Source organism: Diplotaxodon limnothrissa, linkage group LG15 (assembly GCF_057381915.1).
Source record: "Diplotaxodon limnothrissa isolate DT_005_m linkage group LG15, D_limnothrissa_male_GT1.1, whole genome shotgun sequence".
Taxonomy (NCBI): Eukaryota; Metazoa; Chordata; class Actinopteri; order Cichliformes; family Cichlidae; genus Diplotaxodon; species Diplotaxodon limnothrissa.
The window spans coordinates 18,536,070-18,559,826 of record NC_140610.1 but is presented as its reverse complement, the minus strand read 5'-3'; the positions used below and the strand labels follow the sequence as shown (position 1 = coordinate 18,559,826).

The following is a 23,757-nucleotide window of genomic DNA, read 5'->3' as shown; positions in this document are numbered from 1 at the left end:
GATTTGTTTTCTAGGAAACAATTGAGCATCAAGACCTGCTTTTCACTCTGACAAGCGCTCTGCACACCCTGAAGGAGAAGGCGAATGTTTATACCAGCAAAGCAGCGCTAAGTATGGAGTAAACATAAAATCATATTGTCATGAACTCAATAGAAATGTAATCAAGTAATTAGGGGTTTTTTTAAGACGAGATTTGACTTTCACACACTTTTCACACCCCAGGCGAAAATTTCCAGCTTGTTACTCGTCAGGTGAAGGAAGCAGAGAGTGAAGTTGAAATGGTCAAACAGGCTGTGACTGCTACTAGGGGTACCATGGAGAGAGTTTTGTGTGCATGGGAGACGTACAACAAAAACCTTGCTTCTCTACAGGCGTGGCTGGCGCAGGAGAAACGAATTCAGTCCCCAGCTGCAACACAGGTAACTTTACCCTGTTTGTCCTGTAGTAACTGTTGTGTAACTTAAAAATCTCCTTTCTTCTCCTATCATCATCATTTAAAAAAATGATTTCAAAATATCCTCATTGTTGCTGGTTTTTCTTTGCTTTTTAAAATACTTGGATACTGTAGGATGTTAGTGAGTGGACTTCACGTCAAGCTCAATTAAATGAGGCAGGGAACTATCTCATAGAAGTGACGGAAACGTCAGTCAGTCTCAGTCTGGTCGAACAGTTGAGCAAAGTCAACATTCAGTGGGCTGAATACATGAAGAAGGCTATGTTTGTAAGTATTCATCTATTAACAATATGTCTTTTATGCAGGTCTAGTTCTGTTTGTTATTTTGTATTTGACATAAGGAGACATTAAAAATAAAGGAGCGTGTTAGACATAAAGATTTTGTCTTTTAGGAGGTATCATCAGAGCCCTGTAGTGGTGCATCATGTCTTCAAATGGTGCATTCAATGACCCAGGAGGCCAGCCTGCTCCTCAGACAGCCACTTGAGGTGGCCTCAGTGCCACTAAAGGCTATCAGACAGAAATTACAGGTTAGTAAAATTTCAAAAGGCTGAATTGATCAGTAAATAATAAATAAACAAACAAATCTTTTTGTTATTTGAGCTACTGTCTCATACTTTATAATATTTCAGTTACTGAGTAAAAAGATGGCAGAAGTGAACGTGTCATCTCTTAGCTCTTCTCCCGACTTTCAAACAAGCTACTTTGAAAAGATCCAGAAAACTCTCCCACAGGTAGGATGCTCACTGAGATGCAGGGAAATTCTCTTTAATATTCCTAGAATATTAAATCAGCGCACAGGCAAACATTGTGCAAATTTACTAGAGTCCAGTTCTCCTATGTTGAATTATAGCAAACAAAGAACAGTCTGACTGTTTATTTGTACTGTAGATGCTTGTTGAAGCAGAGGGGGCCTGTGGGGAGCTGCAGCAGGCTGCATCCAGGCTGGAAGGTGGTCTGGCTGAGCTGGATCGTTGGAGCACTGATGCGATGGACTGTTACAATCACCTAAAGGAAAAAAGTCACAGAGGACACCCTACAATGGAGCCTACAGCAAAAGTCAGCAAACCAAAGCTTCATGTTGTTTCTAATTAGGCGTTTTGTTAGAGAGGGAAAATATAAAGCATATATGAAGCTGTTAAATTCAATACACACTTTAACACTTCCAGGGGCTAATCTCTCGAGGCTTCCAGCTGGCAAACCAGGTTAAAACCGAGGAACAGGATCTTCAAGGCCTTGTTGCAATACTACAGAAAACCTCTCCTCTGCAGCACCTCAGCACCTCTAGCCTGAAGGACAGGGTCACAGAAGCAGTCTCCTACTGCCAGGTAAAGTAAAACAATAGATGTAATAACTTTTTTTCAGTCCCATAATAGTCCCTTTTATTCATTTGTATGCTTTGCATTTTTTAGGACATTCTGGGGATGTTTAGTTCTCTTGGGTATAAGCAGGAAGTTGGTGAATTTCCTAAGAATCAACCAGCCGTTGAAACAATCTTTCGGACAAAGAAACAGCCTGAGATTGGGTTATTAATTGTGGCCAGAAGCAAACATGTAGAGAACATTGGGAACATCATGCTCCAATCTCAGCACTCAAATCAGCTTTCAGCTTCCACTCCTCAACAAAGGACAAGAGATCTCCAGGGAAAATTACATGATGAAAAAGATATTATTACACCCAAAATAGTCACCAGTTACCCACCTGTAACTTATATTCAATCTCATTTTCTTCAATCTGCAAAAGAAGCTGAATCTGAGCTTTTGATCCAGCCACAGTCATTTTCTAAATCACATCCCCTAGCTTCAAGTTTCAGTGAAAATGATCAGCCGCTACCTGCTACGACTCAAACTTCTATTAAGGGAAAGTTTTCAGAGAGTCCAGTTCCCGCTAAATATGGAGGAAGTTTACCTTGCCAATTTCAAACCAAGCACAAGAACACAGGACCGAGCTCTATACAGAGCAGTAAACCTCCACAACCACCAGTTATGGTCCACAGGGAAGTCCATTCAAAAGCCCAGTCAATGGCGAGAAGCAGGCTGGAGAAGGCCCGGTTTCGTCTGCAGGGACGCATCCAGCAAGCGATGAAGTTATTTGGTGGCAAAGAGATTTCAGAGTCGGAAGCCAAGAAGAAACAGGTACGCTACCAAACATCACAGAACAAATTAAGAAGGCCGTCACTATCTTTAACAGATGTTTTCAACTGTCACTTCAGTTTTTTGACTCAAATCAACAAATGTAATTGAATTACTAGTGATCACACAGCTGATTTGCTTATTATTTTCTCGGTTTATTACTTTGACAACATTTCAAGGTGAGTTTAAAGGCAGAAATCCACCCAATTGTTGCTTATTAAATGTTTAAAACAGAGGCTTTAATATAATTTAGATGCTTTCAGTGCTGAAACACCAAGGCCTTGAAACGTGCCTGAATATTCATAATTCAAACACTTTCTTTCAAGGTCTCTGGTATTTTGATTTGTGTTGCTACCAGTATCGTTTGTGCATCTCTTTACAGCTATATGTCTTTCTGTGCAGAAAGCTTTAAAAATTCTGCAGCCTGCCATGCTCGAAGAGTTCCTTTGTGCAGTGGAAGGTTTTGGGGCTTTCTGCTCTGGATCCCAGCTCCAGGACTTGATGCTCCTCTCTGACTCAGTGAGAAATCAGTGGGAGGTATGACAGGAACTGCACACATAGTCTGTAATTGACTGACTGATCCAGTCATTTTTATTCAGAGTTAAATCTAATGTAAAGACCTGAACCAAATACCTAAATCATTCACAAGCACATGTAGATCTTTCTTACTTTGCATTATAATCAGTATCACTACCTAAAAGGGGATTATATTTATTCTAGTGTTAAAAGAAACAGACTACATCTCAGTTATAATGAAGTCATTCTGTGATATTCTTTTGGTTTGCTTTTTGGTCATAGGCATAAAACAGTGAATGTTTTTATATAGTGGAAAATAACACGTAATAATAGGTCAAATACGATCCAGTCATACAGGATTTGTTTTGGACTTTTCAAGAATCTTTTTGTGTGTGAGCGTCTTCACAAATTAATCTGATAAATTTGATATATTCTATTTTTTTCCTAAAAACTTTGGTTAAAATTTTTTCTGCTTGCTTTTGTCATGCACAGGATGCACGCAGAGAAATGGCTGCTTTTATTCCGATCTTGTGGTCAAAGATCAGAGAAGGGAAGCAGTCATTTTCTGTCGTGCAGTGTGAAACGCATACTAACACTGTCCACACTGACCAGACTGACGATGATTCTTTGCAGCAGCAGCAGGTACTTGTCTCTAACATAGTATTAACATGGGACTGTGCTGTGTTTGTATCTGCCTGGCAGATGGTCAAATTACTGTAGAAAGAAAGATTTGCCTTCAGCTTCTCATGAGCTCATATTTCTCCCAGGCTGTCACTGAGGGAGCCGCATCTATTGAGGAACGTGTTGAATCCCTCAGAGAGCTGTGCGAAACACTGACGCCAAAGAAATCCTCCTGCCTCGCTACAGACCAGCTGAGCGAGTCAGATGAAGTAGAGGAAACACAACCAAGGGATGCTGCAGTCCCAGCTAACAGGTCTGAAAACGCTAACGTTAAGAAAGAAACAGAAATCAGAAATGTTCTTCAATGTGACCTTTTGTTAGATTTGCCTTTTTCTTTAATGGAAACTGTTTTAATCATTATTGTCAGACTTTTATTTCCTACATCTAGAAATAATTTTCAGTTTGATGCTCTGTTTGATTTGAAAACTACAAAGGCGAGGCCCTATTTTGCAGTTTCAAAGAAAGTGGCGCCATTTCTCCAACAATGTTCATGCCTATCGGCTTGGTAGTTTTCTTTGTAAGTTTGCTGAAAGTTAGACACGGGCAACACTGATGAAATTCCTCTGGGTTTCACAAAGGAAGCTCAGACTCAAAAGGAAGTTAAAATTGCAGGAAGAAGGTCTAATTTAGATTGTGAAAACTCTATTTGCCTAAATTAGACAGAACTTGATTAGAATCTTGTTGCGTTTGAACTTACCCTTAAATCATTTTTCAAGTTATTAGAATTGTGACTTGAATTCAAAGCGATTTACTTGAAGAAGACCGTTTCTTATTTACAATTGTCACTCTGTAATCCTTCCGGTCTATTAATCTTAATCAGATGTCTGTTTGAATGAGCGGTTCGAACTGGCTGCCCCTGACATCCCCCCGATAAACATTTCTTATCTCAGCAGGGGACGGCAGCCTGGGGGAGACGCCCCACTGAGCGCGACTGACGTGTCGGCCAACACACAGCCGAGCAACAATCTCCCACAGAAACAAAGCGATGACAGCCCACATGAAGACCTCGCGCCCGTTTCTCATGTTGTGTCAGTGCAGCCTCATGGTGATATCCTCAAACTGAAAGTTCAGGAAGTCCCAACAGAGAGTGAGGTCCACCTGACAAAAAACAGAGACGGCAGGTCAGAACAAAATCCAAAGCCTTCACTTCGAGCCAAAGAGCAGCTGCTGAAAGCCCGTCTACTGCACTACGCAGAGAGCAGTCAGCAAATCCAAACTCATGCACAGGTATGCTCAGATTACATCACTGATCTGCTTCAATTTTGTTTTTCTTCAGTTTCTCAATTCTATGTTTTGGTACTTTGTGAGCTCTGAGAATAAAACTAGTAATATGGAGTTATTGTTTTTTTATGCAATCAAGTCAAGATATTTAAATTCAAAAATTAAATCTAGGAACACAAAGATAAATGTTGAATTGCAAGAAAATTAGATTTGTTATTAAAATATTTATTCAAAAGTTTTGTTTAGGATGCTAATCAGAGTGGAATCTGAACTGAAAGATGTGAAAATTGGCCAGACTTGGTGGTGGGTCTATGGATTAGACAGCAGGAATGAAACAACACTGCAAATCTATGACTACTTTTTGTGTACAGATATCTTTTGTCATAGCAATAGCAAGACTGTATTTTAAATGATGACTATCTCCTTTTATTTGATCAGCCGCTAGCTTTAAATTGCGATTTTATAACTAATTCTAATATTCTACACGATTTACAACCACAAACCTCCCAAATTTGGGACTCTGTTATACAAAGAATTAGAGAAAAAGCCATAGTACATGAACATGATCCAGAACAGCAAGAGAAAAAGGATGGATGGGTATTTCAGTCATTCTGTGTTTTGTCCAGACTCTGACTAAGAAGAAACTGTGATGTGGTGTCCAGTGTTTTTGAATGTGGACAGTGCTAGCAGTGTGCCACCATGACTCAGACTCAGCTGGTGTATTCTTTTCTCCATGATTTTTCATAATTTGAAAACACCAAGAAAGAGAATCTTTGTATATAATGCTATATTTCATAGTGACAAAATGTTTATGCAGCTAATAGTACTGTATTAGAAAATCTATTGTATACCAATCCCAGCTCCAGGACTATGAACCTAGATTACAAAATTATATTTTACAGTCACAAAATTGCTCTAAATTACAGTAGGCACTATAAATGAACAGTTTCATTCTGGAAGAGCTTGCAGACATTAATATTTGAATATCTGACAGTTCATAAAAAATGCAGCAGACTACAGAGGTAAAACATTAATAACTCTATTAAATGTCATTTACTTTGTTCATTTAAAGAAACCTTCCTAGCCAGAAACCAATTCAGCAGTTTTATTGGCTGGACAAGGAAAAGCACCGGCTGCAGAGTGCTAATCCTTGGTAATTGGATAGGCTCACTGCTCCATCTTTTCCTCTTTTCTTTACTGGACTGTTACTATGCAACTCTCTCACCTCGCAGGCAGTTGTTAGGAGCAACACGGTGGAGACCAAGCAGGAAGCACAGTGGACCGTCATCCCAGAGCCAGCTGCTCCATCTCAAAAAGAACATCCCTCTGAACAGGAAGTGCAGGAGAGGTATGCGTCACTATCCCACTTTATTACACATTGGTGTTGTTTTTAGAACTGACAGCTTGTAAAATACTAATATGCTAGTAAGATTTACTAGACGTCACTGATTTTGCATCATATTTACTTCCCAGTCAGTCTCAGAAATTTTAGTAATGAAACAATGTGTAAATCTCTCTCAAGTTATAGAAAGCTCTGCTCAGCATTTAAATCTCAGCTTCAGGAGAACAAGCTACTTTTGGAGTCATTTATCCCAGATCCAGTCTCTATCCTTGCCCTGCAGAACCAAAAGAAGCATCTACAGGCAAGTTTGAGCACTTACTTTTACCAGAATTCTCATTTTAAAGTCCTACTCTTACATATGTGTTCATTATTATGTCTTAACTGTGGTCTTCTACATACTAGAATGTTTTTACAATTGTTAAGCATGAATTTATTTGTAAGCTCTAACTTTTGGCTTAAAATATTATTGCTGTGATTGTTTCATAAACATGTTTCACCTCAACAGACCTTGAAAAAAGAGACAGAAGCACTTTGGTTTGATGTTGAGCTCCAGTATACCCAGTTTTCCCAGTTTGCCCAGCCGATGACCAGGGAGGAGGGTTGGAGTGAAGTGGAACGAGAGCAGGGGTATCTGAATCAGCAGTGGAGAGAACAACAAGTGTGCCTACAGACCAGGTGCAGCTACCCTCTTAAATAAAAAAATTAGCAATTTTAATGTGCGTTTCATACAGTTAGTGCTTTCCTTGCAAATATTAGACAATTTTAAATTAAAGTAGCTACTTTCTTGCCCATTTAAAGACTTACTTTAAGTTTATTTTACAGTAACAACACAGAGCATATGCAGAAATCGGGTGTTAATGTTGAAGCTAAAGAGATATAAAGCGACTACTACATGAAAACAGATATTATATGCATGTGTTTATATGTGCATGCACTCTACTAGGCTGCATGAACTGACATATGGTCTGTGGGACATATGGTTTGTTTGTGGAAGTATGCAGTTAGTGATAAGTTGCTCCATTTAGTTTAGTTTGTTCAGTGTTTACAGCGTTCTTGTTGAAAGACTGTTAAATGCTAACAGATTTACAGCAGTATTAGCATGTTTGACACAACGTTCTTAACTCATTCACTGCCATTGACGTCTATAGACGTCAATTGAAAATCTTACGTTGACTGCCATTGACGTCTATAGACGCCAATGGCAGTCAACGTAAGTTGAACTGAAGCCCACCAGCAGTAAAAGTAGACCTGCAAGGAGGTGCAGGGTTTGCGCACGTAAGGGATTGCGCAGTGAGACAAAAATGTGGTGCAAGTCTTGTTGTGTTTCACTGCCAGCCATTTTCAAATGGCTGTCAGTGAATGAGTTAAGGTAGCCCTAATGGCAAGTTAGTGCAAACACAGTGGCTATACTACCTAGTACCACAACCACTATCACAAATTCCTTGGACTATTTCACAAAGGGCAAAATTTTTCAGTTTTGCTTCTGCTTTGTGTTTGGGTCAGAATGGCATCTCTGGAGAACATTGCTGACCTGATGAAGTCTGCAGATGACCAGAAGACGCTGATCACACAACAACTTAACCAGATAACCAGACAGCCTGTGGATATCTCTTCTCTGACTTTGGCTGATTCAACAATATTACATGATTTAAAGGTATAGGTTTAAAACCATGTGCTCAAACAATTAGTGCTTATGATATGAAGAGTATAATATTATTTTGAATCCCTGGTCTCTTGAATAGGAGATGGACAACAGGCTGCAGGCTGGAATGAGGATGCTAACAGTAAAAAGGACCAAAGAGGAAAGTCAGGGGCCAGAAGCCACATCCGCCTCATCCCTCTGCAGGGGCCTCCACAGTAGCATCCATCATTTCAAGCAGCTCAGACAGCAACTGGAGAAAGTTCAGTCAGCTGTTTGTGCTCTGGATCGCTTCCTGACCACAGTGAGAGAAGTCAAGACTGAGATCCAAACTGTGCTGGCAAACCAAGACCTGAGCAAGCAGAAACATGAGGCAGACTGGGAGCAGGAGAAACCTTCATTGGATGCAACAATGCAGAGGTTGCAGGCTGCTACTGAGCAATCTGATTCTGTGGACAGTAATTTAAAGGCAGTGGGGATTAGCCTGACCATGGATGGTGCACTTGCAACATGTCAGGATGTGGTGAAATGCATCACAGTACATGTTGTGGAGATGGAAAAATGGGGAGCAAAAGCTATAATTCTCCCAGAAAAACGGAACATACAGGACGACGAGAAATCTAAAACTGTGGAGACATGTCAGACAAAGTCTGGTAATGCTTCCCTACAGCAACAGGACATGCAAGAAGATCCCACTTCAAGTGAGCCAGATGAGGAGTCAGGTTTGGAGGCCAAAAGGCGTAAGCTGGAAGGAGAGACTCAAGTGGAGGAAGAGCACAAGACTCAAGCATGGAGACCTCGAGAAGATCTCCTAGAAACTAAAGACCAGAGACAAATGGGAAGAACCACCCAGGTTAAGAAAGACGGAGAAAAAATGGAGAATTTGGTTCGGAGGAGAGCAAACCTGTTAGCAACACTGAGGGAGACAAAGAAGGCAGCTGAGGAGCTGAGCCTGCAGGAGCCCACTCTGCCTGCTCTGCAACACAGGTACAACACCGAGCTGGTACAACAACGTACTTTTATTTTCTTTAATTTAAGTGGCGTATCAAAAATATCCAACATGATCCACACTACCAGAAAAACATCTAAACACTCATCAAAACAAACGCATCATCCCAAAGGTTTCCAATAATCTCTAAGTTATAATTGATAGGTTTGTAGCATAAACCTATTCGCTGGAACGTTAAGACAATATAATTACACTGCTAAGCAAGACACAAATAGGCAAAGTTCTTCATGTTACTCGTGCACGGGAGAGAACCGGACAACCGCTTGACTCCAGTTGGTCTCGTCCGTTCTCCCGTATCACTGTCCTTTTATTGAGGTTACATGAATATGCATAAGTTCATTAACATATGACGTCTACATACACAAAGAGTACCTTGCCTGTGTGTGTGTGTGTGTGTGTGTGTGTGTGTGTGTGTGTGTGTGTGTGTGTGTGTGTGTGTGTGTGTGTGGACTGCTGATCAAAGGGTCAAACATCCTTGGTCAGGAAGAGGGTAGCCTCCCCCTCACCCTAGATGGTTCATCCTAGATAACACGGTGAGGAAGTCCTGCAGTTCATCTAAACAAAGAGCACTTAGACTAGAACAGACGCAACTACGTTAATCCTACCATAAAATAATAAGACACGGTATGACCTCTCATGCTCCCAAAGTGCTGTCTAATACACACAAAGTTTGCAGACTATCAAGGATCAAAACCTCTACCAATCTACAACTAATTACAAAACTCTAAGCATATATAAGTAAATATTTCTAAGCATAAATGACAATCAACAATACAAATCTAACATTTCCCCCCTTTTTGACCTTTATGCCTGAAAAGTTCCCAGGTATGAATACCTCATGTCTGACAGTTTCAATGCAAACATTTTTATACTCAGCATATGTCAAATCACCCTAAATTACTGAAAAGGTACACAGTTCAACAAATGTATTAGCAGTTATCCCATTCATTGAGCTCATCTCATGGCAAACTGCATCTTACGAGCAAACAAAGAAATTGTTAATTTAATAGTGAAAATAAAAAAGTAACATTTTCAAAAACATCTCAGCTTGGTAATGCTTCCTCCAGGTGTGCACATCACATGTCTCTCTGCAGAGTGGTTTGAGTTCTGCAGGGCGTCATGAATGTCTCTTCCAGTTGTTTCCATCGTTGTCCATAGGACCAGAGTCCAAATGTATGTAGAATAAACATTCAAACATACCAGTTGGTTTTGTTGTTTGTCAACATGGTTCTCAGCTATTTCCAAAGCTGCAGACCTCTCAGCACTCTAGTTTTATGGCCTCCCATTACCTCACTTCAGGCCTTCGTCCTGTGAGGGGGATATTTATGACTCCTTCATTGTCCTTCATTGTCCATACTCTGCAGAAAACACCTCTGTGGAAAGGGTGCAGGGTTGTCTTACTGCTATTATGATCCCAGCAGCCTTCAGAGTGTCATCGTATGCACAGTACAGTGGCACAGCGTTAGGTGATGTTCATAGGAAACTGCTGTTATCACCACCATAGCTTCTGGTTCCTGTGCTTTTCACAGAATCATGATGTCATCCTCGAACTCCTTCTACGCTGTCGATGGAGCTTGGCACGCTCCTCATCCCCTGAGTGTTTATGTTCCAACGCTGCTGAAGGTTTAAGGCAGAGCACGTCGTACACCTTAGTCGTCTTCCTCAGCGTCAATATTGAATCTTTCATTGTATTTAAAATCTTGCTGTGGGAAGTCTCCTCTTGATTTCCTGGAAGCTTAGTAGCACAGCTCTCTGTGTGATGTCTGCTGTGCTGAAGATGATCTCTGATCCTCCTGAAGCCTCTCTCCCATCTTGTGGACGATCCTCTCCTCTATTTTGCAGGCAGTTTCATGGTCCTTGCTGTGGCTCCAAGGTCTGATTTCATGATGGGCCCCAACCAGCTTGATCTTTGACCTCAACCACTGCCTGGTCCTGTCAGCTATGCGCTTCTCACTGGGCCTCTGAAGATTTCTCAGGAGATTACTGCTGCACCTGTATTTCCTTGCTAGGAAGACAAACTATTTGGAGAGTATGTCAACAATCATCAAACCACATTCTTTAGTTCAGTGAACTTCACTTATAGGCCATCAAAGCCTCATCTGAACATGGGTGCACCACTTGCATAGGTTTAATATTTGTAAATAAAACGGCTAATCACACAAATCACTGCAACAATAATAAAAAACATTGTTTAATGTTAATCCTTGGACCCCACCTCTTGACGCATGGACACACCCATGCGTCAACTCACCAAACCTGGATTCCAGTCTTAAAGAAAAAGATTAGCTAGATCATATCCCAGGCAACATCAGGGCATCTCTTCCCCTGGAGCAGCACCACCCTGGACCTATAATCCTGCAATGAAAATGTTAGTGTGCTTTGCATATTAAGTTTGCTTAACACCTGGCTCTCCCAGGAGCCTGCAGACACACCATCATGGCCTGGAAAACAAAATCTGGAAGTAAAATCAAACTTCATACCTGTAAACAATTGTATCATAAGGACAAGAAGCATTCAACATCAGCAAGACAAGTGTCATGTGCAGGTTTTCTCAAATCAGTAAACTACAATTATTTTCATAAGTCGCCTCAGACATGGATCATCCCATGTACTCAGGCAACATTAATGTAATCGGTGACTGCTCTTAAGCAAAGTCACTCCACTTATATATTACTATGGGCTCAAAAGTGGCCAGCTAATGAGCCCATATCAAACTATCCCAGAAACACTGTATCTCTTATTTGTTTTACTCATGTCACTTGTCCGTTTCAGCTGAATCTTCCACAGCATTCTCAAAGAAACTAACATTAGCAATACACATTGACTGTAGTCAGACAGAGGTCAGACACAGATCAACAGGTTCCAGAGGTGCCATAAAAACACCATAAAGTCAACCCTAGCTGTGGAAAGAAGTAACACCAGTTCTCAACACAGGAAATTTCACACATGTTATTCACATTATCAAAGTAACCTTCACATTTTCCCATCAACACAATGCAACAGCATCACCACTCATAACCCGTAAACACAGTTTTCCTCACACATAAACCCAGAAATCCTGTAGTAGGAAAAAACATCAACCAGTTGTCCTGGTATAAATCGCATCATCAATTCACATGAAGAACTGGCATGCTGTAAGAAAAGAAAATGCAAATATTAGCGCTTGCGCAGGCGTATGCATACTTTGTCACAGTTATCTCTGTGAGCAACTCAAGCCTATGAATAACACACCTGATAAATGCACAGACACAGAAAATGGCATTTAAAAGGTTAAATCATCATGCAACCTCGAGTGTTGCTGTCATCTTTCTGCTCCTGTAAAAGGAAACACATGGGTTCATCTGCACCTTTGTCAGGTGGGGGTTAGCTTCACACAATCATGTTCAGTCAGTCAGTTATTTTAAAAGTCTTACTCATTCACTCAGTGGTCCCTTCTTTTGCTAATTGTGGAAATTATCATCGCCTTCGTTTCCACGCTCAGCAAAACGACGTTATTTCAAAAAGAAAAATAATTTAGACTGGATTTCCTCGTTGAATCCTTTTTGGGGGGGGACTCTCATTTCCTAATTGTCCCAAATAAGTGGCTTTCTCCTGAACCCATTTTAAATGTGGAGAAACTCACTTGCAACAATTTTCTTGACGACGTGTAACGCTTTTAATTCCCGACTTGCAGATCTGCTCAAAGAAAAGAAATTCACAAGCAAAAATCAGTGCTTGTTCAAAAATGAAAAATAAAAAATAACAGAGATTATCAAACCAAACTCTCAGTGCACTGTGAAAGTATCAAAATAAAAAGGCCTTGTTAAGTCATGACACACACTCCTCATCATCTTCACAACAGGAGAAGAATCATCAGCTAGATTCACTCCAAACCAACCATCAACTGCACAACACACAACATAATCCTAATGTCATATTAGCTATGAGTTTAATCACCCGGTCTGTGCTCTTCACTCATTTAAGCCACAGATCTATTTTATTCAATTTTTCCTTTTTCCCTTCATCATAAAACATGTGACATGCTGTCATGCACTTCACAAAAGACGTTTGTTCTGATGTATTCAGAGTTGTGTATCTAAATACAGGATTCACTCGCACATCAAAGCAGGAAACTCAGTGTTTTAGAGTCTCCACTCAACACACAACAACTCCAACACATCTCATTCACTCGTACTAGATTTCAGTCACCTTTCATTAATCTAAAACCGATCAACTAATTTGCATATCAACTATTAACCCACTAAGTTGACAGGACGACAGAAAAGCATGTTCAAAATAGTATCACAAAAGACAATTTCCCTCATACAGTAAATTACATGTGCTGCCTCAATCAAGCAGGAAGCTTCTCCCAATTTACCATTTTAACAACTAAATTTACTGTCTGATCACTGGTTGGTCAAACCAGGATCTTTTTTCCCACAAAAGTTAAACTGTTGTCCTGCAACCTGGAGAGTCAATTTTTTGCATTGGATAAATTCAGTATTTAATAACAAGTGTCTGCTAAATTGACACTATTTTAACACTGATGAAAGATAACAAGCTAATTTTCATTACATGTGTTTGTGTTATTAGGCAGGTCTAATGCATGTCTGTGGAGCTGCATCTCCAGCAGAGCATGTTCTTAAAGCTGCCTTTCCTACACACTTCTCTGCTATTATTTAATCATTTCTTAACTAATGTACTATGAGTCTTCATGAGTCATTTTGTGTTTGGAATTGTTAGTAGGGTTAATGCATGTTCTGCTTGTGTGTGTGTGATTTTGTATATGTTTCTATTTTCGCAATGTTTCAGACTCCGTCTCAATTTTCCAACTTAAGCAGTCAGTTTTCTTTTCCCCAGGTTTGCTAACCCAAATTTTGATTTCCCACATTAAATAATTCCTATGTGTTCTCACCTAGTCTTCTCACTCTGTTGTCCTCTCACTCTTTTGTCCTCTCCCACTTCAACAGTCCCGGCAGTTCTCCTTCAGCTTTGTCCTGTCTAGTAGCTGAAGTGCTGCTGCTGCCTTCTTGGGCGACTTCTTAGCAGCTGCTGCCGGTTTCTTGGCTTTGGCCGCGGCGGGCTTCTTGGCTTTGCTCTCAGTAGCCTTGTTCATCTTGAAGGATCCGGAGGTCCTGGTGCCCTTGGTCTGCACCAGAGTGCCCTTCGCCACCAGACTCTTGATGGCGGTCTTAACACGGGCCTTGTTCTTGTCCACATCGTAGCCTCCGGCAGCCAGAGCCTTCTTGAGAGCGGCCACAGACAGGCCGTTGCGCTCCTTGGAAGCGACCACGGCTTTCACAATCAGCTCGCCCACGCTGAGGCTGACCTTCTTGGGCTTGGAAGTCATCGTCTTCTTCTTCTTGGCCTGAACCTCGGCGCAGGGCGTGTTTATGATGGAGCCTTTCCCACCACAGCGCTGGCACGTTGAACGCATCATGAAGGGTCCATTTCTTTCATGTCGCTAGCCGCATGTGGCTTGCCCGAGTCACTCAGTCCTTTTTGAGCATTTCAACATGCTGCCACCGCAGAACCTGGCCTCAGATCCAGCAAGCTTAGTGCGCTGATCTCCAAAAAAGTCCCGAAAGCCAGAAAGACGTCAAATAAGTGTCTCGTGCTGAGAACTCAAACAAAAACTATTCTTCACGCCACCATCTTGCTCGCCCTTCCGTGGAATTCATCCAATCAGACAGGAAGATGGGTTTGCTTTCTTCTTCTGCTGCTGTTTATCCACATTGCTGCTGCTTGTTGGGACTTTTTTGCTCAGGACTTGATGCTGTCTCTTTATCATGTTATTGCTTTGGAGCTGCATTCCTTGTCTTCAGGGAGGAGTGAGCTCGCTTGTGAGGTTGAGAAACACATGGCACTGTAAATAAGTCAGCCAGAAACTTGGCCTGCATGTTTCCAATGATGTTAAACTATAACTTTCTTCCGACCGTTGCATGTGGAAAATTGATTCAGGTCTGCTTTTCACCTGAAAGTGACAAACTAAGACATTTCATTATTATCATCACTGCTTAATCAACACATATCTCTCTCTCTCTCTGTGTTTATGTGAACAGTCTTTTCTTAAAAGCAGAAAATGAAATTGTAGATGTTTTTTTGGTTGATCAACACAAAACCTTTTTCCTATGATTATTTTTTTCTACAATATAAATTCTCCCTCTTATTCACTCTTTTTTTTTTTTTTTTATTTACAATAGCTGGTGACCTGCAAAATCACCGCTGTCACTCACAATCAAAGGCAATTACTCTTGCACAGTGCACAAAAACACTGTGATGTCAGACACATTCACACTCACTTTGTCATCTGCAAAAATAAATCACATGGCTGATGATATGTGCCATGGTGATCCGTAAATATGATCACCAGTTTATTTAACTATTTTTCAACCCAACAAACAAATAATCAAAAACATGATGCTGATGTTATGAACACTCTACACACAAGTCAAGATGCAGGAAAACTGCTCATGGAAACGTTGCACACTCCAGTTATCACAGTTATCATAGCGCTGTTTCCCTCTCTTAGAGTAGTTCTCAGACAGCTCTCGATCTGATAATGTGTAGCCTGCTCATCAGCTCAGAAGAAAAAAAAAAAAAACTGCAACGCAACATCACACAGTAGTTGCTCTGCCCACAGCGGCAAAGTCTTACACTTTCATATTCAACTCAGCTTCTCCATCATGTACTTTTAGATGTTTCATACAGGGTTGAGCATATTAGTTGTTTTCACAGATGTGCTCTATATCTCAACAATGGCTCATAATAAGACGAAAGTCTTCCACACAGGTCAAGTGCCTCTATGCACTTCATTAGTTTAAATATTTACCTATATCACTTCACCTCACATGTCATCGTACTGAATTTAAGCAATCACAAGCGTAATGTAGATGACTTTTAACAACTATCCACCTCAATTACGTCTATGGTCTGGCACACAGGCTGAAGAGTTAACGTTTTGTGTCAGCAAGGGGTGGGGGGACAGCCACCCACCAGAGCATAGCTGCTGATGTGGGCTGGCCTTCTCCACACGCTCTTCAAGGCTGGTGTGTTTTCTGAAAACTTCTAACATTTTAATCTCTTCCATTTTTAAGCCTGCGATTAACCGCACGGCTCAGGTCCGCGTGAAACCCGCGTGACCGCGCTCGCGTGAACCCGCGCAGCTGTGGAGCCGTCGCTCTCTCTCTTTTTTACATAAATACTTTGTGCTGCCAGGAGCAAAGTCCAGCACAAACGTCTGTCTCCCTCCGACTCACTCTTGGTTGCTTAGAAACCCATGATAACAACAACAGTCGGTGTCACAGACCACATGTTCTGCTCCGCACACACTCACACACAACAACAACGATGACAACAATGACAACGACAACAAAAACAACACAAAATAGGCCTATCGTCCAGCACAGTCTGGACCCCGCGGAACTTCTCAACGCCCCACAAAGCGGCGGAGAACTCACCTCTAGCCACACAAAGTAGCGAGGAACCTCTTGCTCCACAAAGTAGCAAGGAACCTGGGTATCGCTACACAAAGTAGCGAACTTCTCAACGCCTCACACAGTGGCGGAGACTGCACAACGACACGGTTATAGAGTCGGCCTCTTCTCAACGCCTCACACAGTGGCGGAGACTGCACAACGACACGGTTATAGAGTCGGCCTCTTCTCAACGCCTCACACAGTGGCGGAGACTGCACAACGACACGGTTATAGAGTCGGCCTCTTCTCAACGCCTCACACAGTGGCGGAGACTGCACAACGACACGGTTATAGAGTCGGCCTCTTTAAACTTACTTGGCGTTGCTTAGAGTGTAATATCAGCCCGAATCCCGCCGACCGTCATTCATCGAGGAGAAAAGACAGACCGCGAATCCACAGGAACTTCCTGGCTGACGTCAGTCTTTCAGCGTGCCTCTCCTCCCCTCGGTGAATGCGATTCCAGGGCTCCGGCATCGAAGGACCAATTAATGATAGGTTTGTAGCATAAACCTATTCGCTGGAACGTTAAGACAATATAATTACACTGCTAAGCAAGACACAAATAGGCAAAGTTCTTCATGTTACTCGTGCACGGGAGAGAACCGGACAACCGCTTGACTCCAGTTGGTCTCGTCCGTTCTCCCGTATCACTGTCCTTTTATTGAGGTTACATGAATATGCATAAGTTCATTAACATATGACGTCTACATACACAAAGAGTACCTTGCCTGTGTGTGTGTGTGTGTGTGTGTGTGTGTGTGTGTGTGTGTGTGTGTGTGTGTGTGTGTGTGTGTGTGTGTGTGTGTGGACTGCTGATCAAAGGGTCAAACATCCTTGGTCAGGAAGAGGGTAGCCTCCCCCTCACCCTAGATGGTTCATCCTAGATAACACGGTGAGGAAGTCCTGCAGTTCATCTAAACAAAGAGCACTTAGACTAGAACAGACGCAACTACGTTAATCCTACCATAAAATAATAAGACACGGTATGACCTCTCATGCTCCCAAAGTGCTGTCTAATACACACAAAGTTTGCAGACTATCAAGGATCAAAACCTCTACCAATCTACAACTAATTACAAAACTCTAAGCATATATAAGTAAATATTTCTAAGCATAAATGACAATCAACAATACAAATCTAACAATAATAATATCAGATTTTATGGTACACTAATGGGCAGATTAATATTGACTAACTTTTATACAAAGGTCAGCTTTTGCTATTTCTATAAGTAGCTGGAGGCTCCATACAATAATAACTCCTAAATTCTTTCAGAATGTCAGTAGCTTCTTCTCTCCATATCCTGTTTTGTTATCTGCAGGACACGTACCTTGACAGAGTTGGAAAGTCACCTCGCTGACCTCCTCTCTGAAGTGCAGTACGTACGAGGTGCATCGTCACAGTCAGAAATCCCTGATGAGAGTCAAAACAGAGAGGTGGAGGATCTCTGGGAGGAGGCAACAAAGGCTGTAACTCAAAAGTAAAATCCAGCGTAGTGTGTGGTTATTAACGTTTGTAACTTTGATTGTTTCTGCAGCTCTTTCGTAGTTGTGTTACTCTGCTGAGCTTTTCTGTGTTGTGTTATGGGTCACATACAGACTGGAGCAGTGTGGTGTCCTAACAGAGCTGCTGAAGAGGTTTCAGAGCATTCGTGGTAAGCTGAGCGCGACACTGCAGCGAGCAGAAAGTGCTGTGAGTGAAAAAACCTCCTACATGGGGAAAGAAAAACTGCAGAGACTACACACTAAGGTAAGTCACACTGTTAAGCTTGACTAATGAACACAAAGATATCACAGCATTGACTTTTCTCTTTGTGCTGAAAACTTATCATTTAGGCATAACCCATATTTTTGTGTGTCTGTGGTTTTAAAGGTCCAGGAAACAAAAGCAGAGCTGAACAGCCTTGGAGATGGTATAGAGGAGGTCCGCAGTGTCTGCAGACAGCTTCACACTCACCTACGGCAGATACCAGAATGCACATGCATCCCATTTGAGAGCGAAGCTGATGCTGTCATGGATCACTGGCTGGATGTAAGCTTATCCACTTTACACTGTTAACTTTGTCTTTTAAAAAAAATTAGTTTTGTCTTTTTTTTTTTGCATGTTTTGTTTTAAAAAGATTTATTTTCCATAACTTTGGAGGTTTGACTTATTCTTTTTGTGATATGAAAGTTATTTTTTAACTCCAGTGATATCACATTCAATCTGTTGCATTCTCCAAGAAGAGCTGGTGATGTGAGGATGTAACTGTAAAAGCAATCTAAGGGAAAAGAGGATACTAAGAGGCAGAACCTGGTGCAAAATGATCGCTTTTCAGAAATGAGAGGGCAGCTGTTTCTAACAAGATAAAAAATAGCAAAGCTACAGCAAAACACAAAAGCGCTTGTTTAACCTTTGTGCTTGATTATTTGACATTGTAATTGAAATAATAGGTTTTTGTAATAATATACATTAACCTGACTACACCCAATTTCCTATTATTTCCTATTATTTTCGAATGTTGCTGATCTTAAATGAGATAGATAAAGATGCATATTATTGTAGGTCTAGGTTGTTAACTTTGCTGATATTTAACTTATTTGCAGTTATCAGAAAGAACAGAGTCCTGCCTTGAAAACCTACATCTGGCCTTGACTCTGTGGGACGGGGTCCTTCAGCAGGGGTCAGAAGTGGAGCGCTGGACCAGCGATAAAGTAGCTGTGTTTGCTCAGTGCCCGTCCTTTCAGTGTGAGGATGACATCAAGACACTACAGGTAAAACGGAGCTCTTGTGTATCATTCAGTTATGTTATGATCTCAAAGTTAAACTATAATGATGTTTACCTCACTCGCACTGTTACCAGAATGAGATTGTGCTTCAAGAGGAAAGTATACAGCATTTCCACCGTAGAGCCACTGAGATTCAGACACTGCTTCAGAGCGCAGAGTCCCCTCCGGAGCTTCAGGTAGGCATTGTTCCTCTGGTGTTATTTTCTTTATTTAGACGGAAATAAAGACAAACACAGTAGTTTGGGTTTTTTGTTTCACTTCCAGAAATATTTGACTGTGTAAAATGTAGACAAAATGCAACACCTTATCTTTTTTCACACAAAGAAAACACATCAAATGTTTAAATAAGGAACACATCTAAAAATAAGTTGTGATGGGGCAAAAGAAGGTTGGAAAAGTTAAAGAAGAGGGGATCCTACACAATGGTGAACATGGCCCTGTCACAACTTTTTTTCAGATGTGGTTTGATGACCATTAGAATAAGACCTGATTTTTCCAAGCGTAGCCTTAGAACGTTGTATAGACAGAGGTAACCCTCACTAATCTCTGATGCACACCCAGTCTCTTTACTGCGGAGGCAGGCCTGAAATATGACAGAAAACTCTCAGTTTCAAAAAGAGAAACAAGGGTTACCCCCCAGTAGGCATCCAGGCAGGAAAGAGTTAAACATTTGATGTGTTTTCTATGTTTTCATATGATCTACTTTGAATGAAATATGTCCCAAGTTTTGTTTGAAATTGTGAACTTATTTCCTGCTTGAATCTAGATTACATTTTCAGTTGTTTAGTCATTTTCACTATTACAAAGGGTTTTTTGCTCATCAGTTCTTATGATTCATTTTGATTTGTCAAGGTGGTAGGAACCCAGATGAGGAAGAAGATAGAGCAGTTGAAGGAGCTCGTTTCTGAAGCTGAGGATGTTTACAAGCAGATGGTGATTACTAAAGGGCAAATCACTGGGAGGATGGAAGAGTGTTTCAACTCCCTGCAGAAGATTGAAAACTCCCTCCTTACTCTTTGTGGTCCTGATGTTGCAGACGTGCTTGCAAAACTTAAGGTAAGGGCTTAAATAAGACATATGAAATAATGAAAACACATAAAACACACCAATAGATACAAGATAATATCAAATTAGCATTGTCTTTTATCTGTTGCAGGAGTTGTGTCAGCAGCTCCAGTCCCAGGATGAGCAGGCAGAGAGCTTGTTGGAGGACGTGCATGTCTTGGCCTCTATTACAGGTCCAGATAGCTTACAGAGTCTATCCGTGGAAGGGATCCAGCTACAGGAAAAAGTCAGAAAGACCCATCAGCTCTTCTCTGAAGTAGAAGAACAGACTGAGAGGAATATGCGTGATCTGGACAGGTAATAGACATCACATACAGAACAGTGTTGCGGTGCATCTGTGTTGTGTAATGTGTACAGATACATGCATCTACAATGAAAAGGAAATTGAAGCCTCCACTCATTAATGTGGCATGTAAGCAAACTTAAGAGAGCTGCTGGGCAGGAATTTTTGTCTAACACGTGCTTGGTGACTTGACAATTTGTCATCATGGAATTGTCATAGGGCAGCACGGTGGCACGGTGGTTAGCACTGTTGCCGCACAGCAAGAAGGTCCTGAGTTCAATTCCAACATCAGGCCGGGGTCTTTCTGTGTGAAGTTTGCATGTTCTCCCCGTGTTTGCGTGGGTTCCCTCCGGGTACTCCGGCTTCCTCCCACGGTCCAAAGACATGCAGCTTGTGGGGATAGGTTAATTGGATAATCCAAATTGTCACTAGGTGTGAATGTGCGAATGGTTGTCTGTCCCTGTGTGTTGGCCCTGCAACAGACTGGCGACCTGTCCAGGGTGTACCCTGCCTCTCGCCCTATGACAGCTGGATGGATGGAATTGTCATAAAGAAAACAGGAAATAAATTATATTAGGAAGTTTGTTTAAGAGTAATATTGTTGTGCCAAACATTTTGAAAACAGTGCATGCTTGTGCAGTGTTGTGCAATAATCTTGAGTCACTTTTCAAGACTTTCAAAGTTTTACTTTAGACATTGGCTGCTTTTCAATCCTTGTGCCTGAAAATTTCCAGAGGAAGTTTTTTATTGCTGTTATTATGCCAACAATGACCTACGTCTCAGACCAGAAGATAAAATGATCATCATTTGGCCTCAGTTTGTTTTCCTATTATTACTAAGGTTCGATCTTTTGGGGGATTTAGAAACAAAACAAAAAAAATTAATCGCTCATCAGAGTCATCCTTGAAACTTACCATCCAGTCAAATTTGCTCTTACTCTGTACGTAAAACAGCTGTAAGCAGAAAAAGTCTTACAGAGTCACAGTGCTTAAACCAAAGAGAAGAAAGACATCAAAACAGGTTTGTCTGGTTTCCTGAGTCAGTCATGAATTATGTGGCAGAACCATTTTTTCACTGTAATGTCGTTTGAACGTATAGCATTGAGCATTGAGCAAATTAATGTGTTTGTGGTATGCACATGGGACGTATTTATGCTGTTTGTGTGTTTCAGGCTGCAAATAGAGAGGGACCATCTGGAGCAGTGGCTTCATGCTGCTGAGGAAAAAACAGCAAAGGAAGAGGATCAAAGTCTTCTGGAAGAAGAAGCGCTTCAACAAAGGTAAACCTTTCTCCTGAAGGTGTGTCACTCTCAATGTAGATTTGCAACAACTTGTATGTGTTCATGGCCCGTATATACTGCCTGATAACATATAGTATATGTATACTTTGCAGTATAATTGAAAATATGCTTTAAACATTTACCTGACTGTTTTATTTTTTTATTTACAACAATACATATGAGCAGTATTGATATTATTGTTGAAGTATTCCAATGTATTTTAAATTCACACATATTTTAATATGTTGGAGGTTCCTGATTACAAATAAAGATATGGAGGCTGATGTGTTTACTTTAGACTTTTGAAGGATGGAAAGTGACAGTGCTGCCAGTGCTACATATCAGGCAGAAATGTGAAAACGTGAGAATAGCAGAGTGACAGTAAAGACAAACAAACCTAAAAAAAACATGCAAGTGTTCAGTGCTGTGATTTTGACTAATGCTCACCAAAGTGTCAGGAATCTTGGAAACTGTGTATTGTTTTGTCAGGTGACTCATTCTTTACTCCATGTGTGTTTTAATTACGCAAAGGTCTGTTATATTGTAGATAAAAAGCACTTGTTTTACATATATTTTATATTCGAGCTGGAGTAAATTTTTTAATTTAAAAAATGCAATGATGTAATGCTGATGAACTACTATCACTTTTATTTTTTATCAGCTTAATATCACACACAGAAGTCCACACAGTAGTATCTACCACTTCAGTGTGCTTTGACTCTAGCATGGAAACATTAGATTTGACCCCATTATTAGCATTTACAGCTTTGATTTCTCTGCAGGGTGAGGACAGAGCTCCTCAGTCAGCTTGTGTCATCTTTACAAAGAAGCAACCTTCAGCAGCTGGCGGTGGTGGAGAACAGTAAAAAGCTGTTGGAACGATACAACAACTCACACATTAAAATACAAGGTGACTGTAAGGAGACGCATTCCTCTCTGAGGGAGGAAATCGGGGTGTTTCAGGCTTTATTCAAGTCCACACAATCATGGATCAGTGATCTGAGACAAGCTGTAGACTCTCCACTTGCTGAAAGCCCCTGGATTCAGACTCCATTAGAGCAAAAACTTCACTGTGCTCAAGTAAGAAAATGTTGCCTGCACATACTAAGATACTCAGTTTCACTATGTCATTTAGATCACAGATTTTATTTAGCGCATTTTATAAGAAAGTATGCTCTGTATCATACATACATGCATGTGCTAAGTACCTGTGTGGAGAGGTGACAGAAAGGCTTGATTGCTTGTGGAATATTGAACAACAAATCTTCTTACTCTCATATAAGTGATTGTGACGTGGGTGTGCCTACAGTTGTGTGTAATGTCACATGAGGGCGTGATGTAGGTGCTTTCTTTTTCTCTACATTTGTTCCAACTTGTTCAAAACTAAGGAGTGTACATTTGCTGTGCAGAGCTGATGTTAGATTCAGGGAACTTTCTGGAATCTATATGTGTGTCTCAAAGCTGACAGTATCTGTCATACAGGCAGAATCCTGGAGATTTTTTATAACTGCTTTTTTGTTTTACTAAGGTTATATACTGACTTGTAAACCCTACAAAATCCATTGCAGGCAGTGTTGAGTGCCGAGTTAGAGGGGGAGGCTCGCCTGGAAGAGCTCAGAGTTACTGGAGATGGTCTGTGCCACAGGGTGTTGAATGAAGATGACCTGAAGAGGGAAGTTCAGGACACTGTTCAGAGAGCAGAGGAGAAGTGGCGGGAGACTTTGCAGTCAGTTGAACCGTATTACAGGTGAGTGAGGTAGAGCGGGTCATCTACTGATCAGAAGGTTGGTGGTTCGATCCTCCAATCTGCATGCCAAATATCCTTGGGAAAGATGCTAACCCCAAGTTGCTCTCTGATGCATCTATTAGAATATAAATGCGTATGAATGTTACCTAGAAAGCACCTAAAA

General features: G+C 41.1%; 1 protein-coding gene and 1 pseudogene across 1 annotated transcript in view; one reads left to right on the top strand and one right to left on the bottom strand.

Moving 5' to 3' along the window:
- The window catches only part of syne2a (spectrin repeat containing, nuclear envelope 2a), a 97,662-nt gene that overhangs the window by 8,319 nt on the left and 65,586 nt on the right, over positions 1-23,757 (top strand). The window contains exons 17-43 of the mRNA XM_085372609.1: positions 15-111; positions 223-419; positions 569-721; positions 847-984; positions 1,087-1,188; positions 1,346-1,513; positions 1,624-1,782; positions 1,867-2,589; positions 2,989-3,123; positions 3,595-3,744; positions 3,870-4,036; positions 4,674-5,010; positions 6,237-6,352; positions 6,527-6,647; positions 6,852-7,021; positions 7,850-8,000; positions 8,089-8,972; positions 17,774-17,932; positions 18,051-18,201; positions 18,325-18,483; positions 19,038-19,205; positions 19,295-19,396; positions 20,073-20,276; positions 20,377-20,582; positions 21,740-21,847; positions 22,630-22,927; positions 23,416-23,594. Of these exons, the coding sequence (XP_085228735.1) occupies positions 15-111; positions 223-419; positions 569-721; positions 847-984; positions 1,087-1,188; positions 1,346-1,513; positions 1,624-1,782; positions 1,867-2,589; positions 2,989-3,123; positions 3,595-3,744; positions 3,870-4,036; positions 4,674-5,010; positions 6,237-6,352; positions 6,527-6,647; positions 6,852-7,021; positions 7,850-8,000; positions 8,089-8,972; positions 17,774-17,932; positions 18,051-18,201; positions 18,325-18,483; positions 19,038-19,205; positions 19,295-19,396; positions 20,073-20,276; positions 20,377-20,582; positions 21,740-21,847; positions 22,630-22,927; positions 23,416-23,594 (5,702 nt within the window). The remainder of the gene's footprint in view (positions 1-14; positions 112-222; positions 420-568; positions 722-846; positions 985-1,086; positions 1,189-1,345; positions 1,514-1,623; positions 1,783-1,866; positions 2,590-2,988; positions 3,124-3,594; positions 3,745-3,869; positions 4,037-4,673; positions 5,011-6,236; positions 6,353-6,526; positions 6,648-6,851; positions 7,022-7,849; positions 8,001-8,088; positions 8,973-17,773; positions 17,933-18,050; positions 18,202-18,324; positions 18,484-19,037; positions 19,206-19,294; positions 19,397-20,072; positions 20,277-20,376; positions 20,583-21,739; positions 21,848-22,629; positions 22,928-23,415; positions 23,595-23,757) is intronic.
- Positions 13,685-14,480, bottom strand: LOC146617383 (histone H1 pseudogene; annotated as a pseudogene).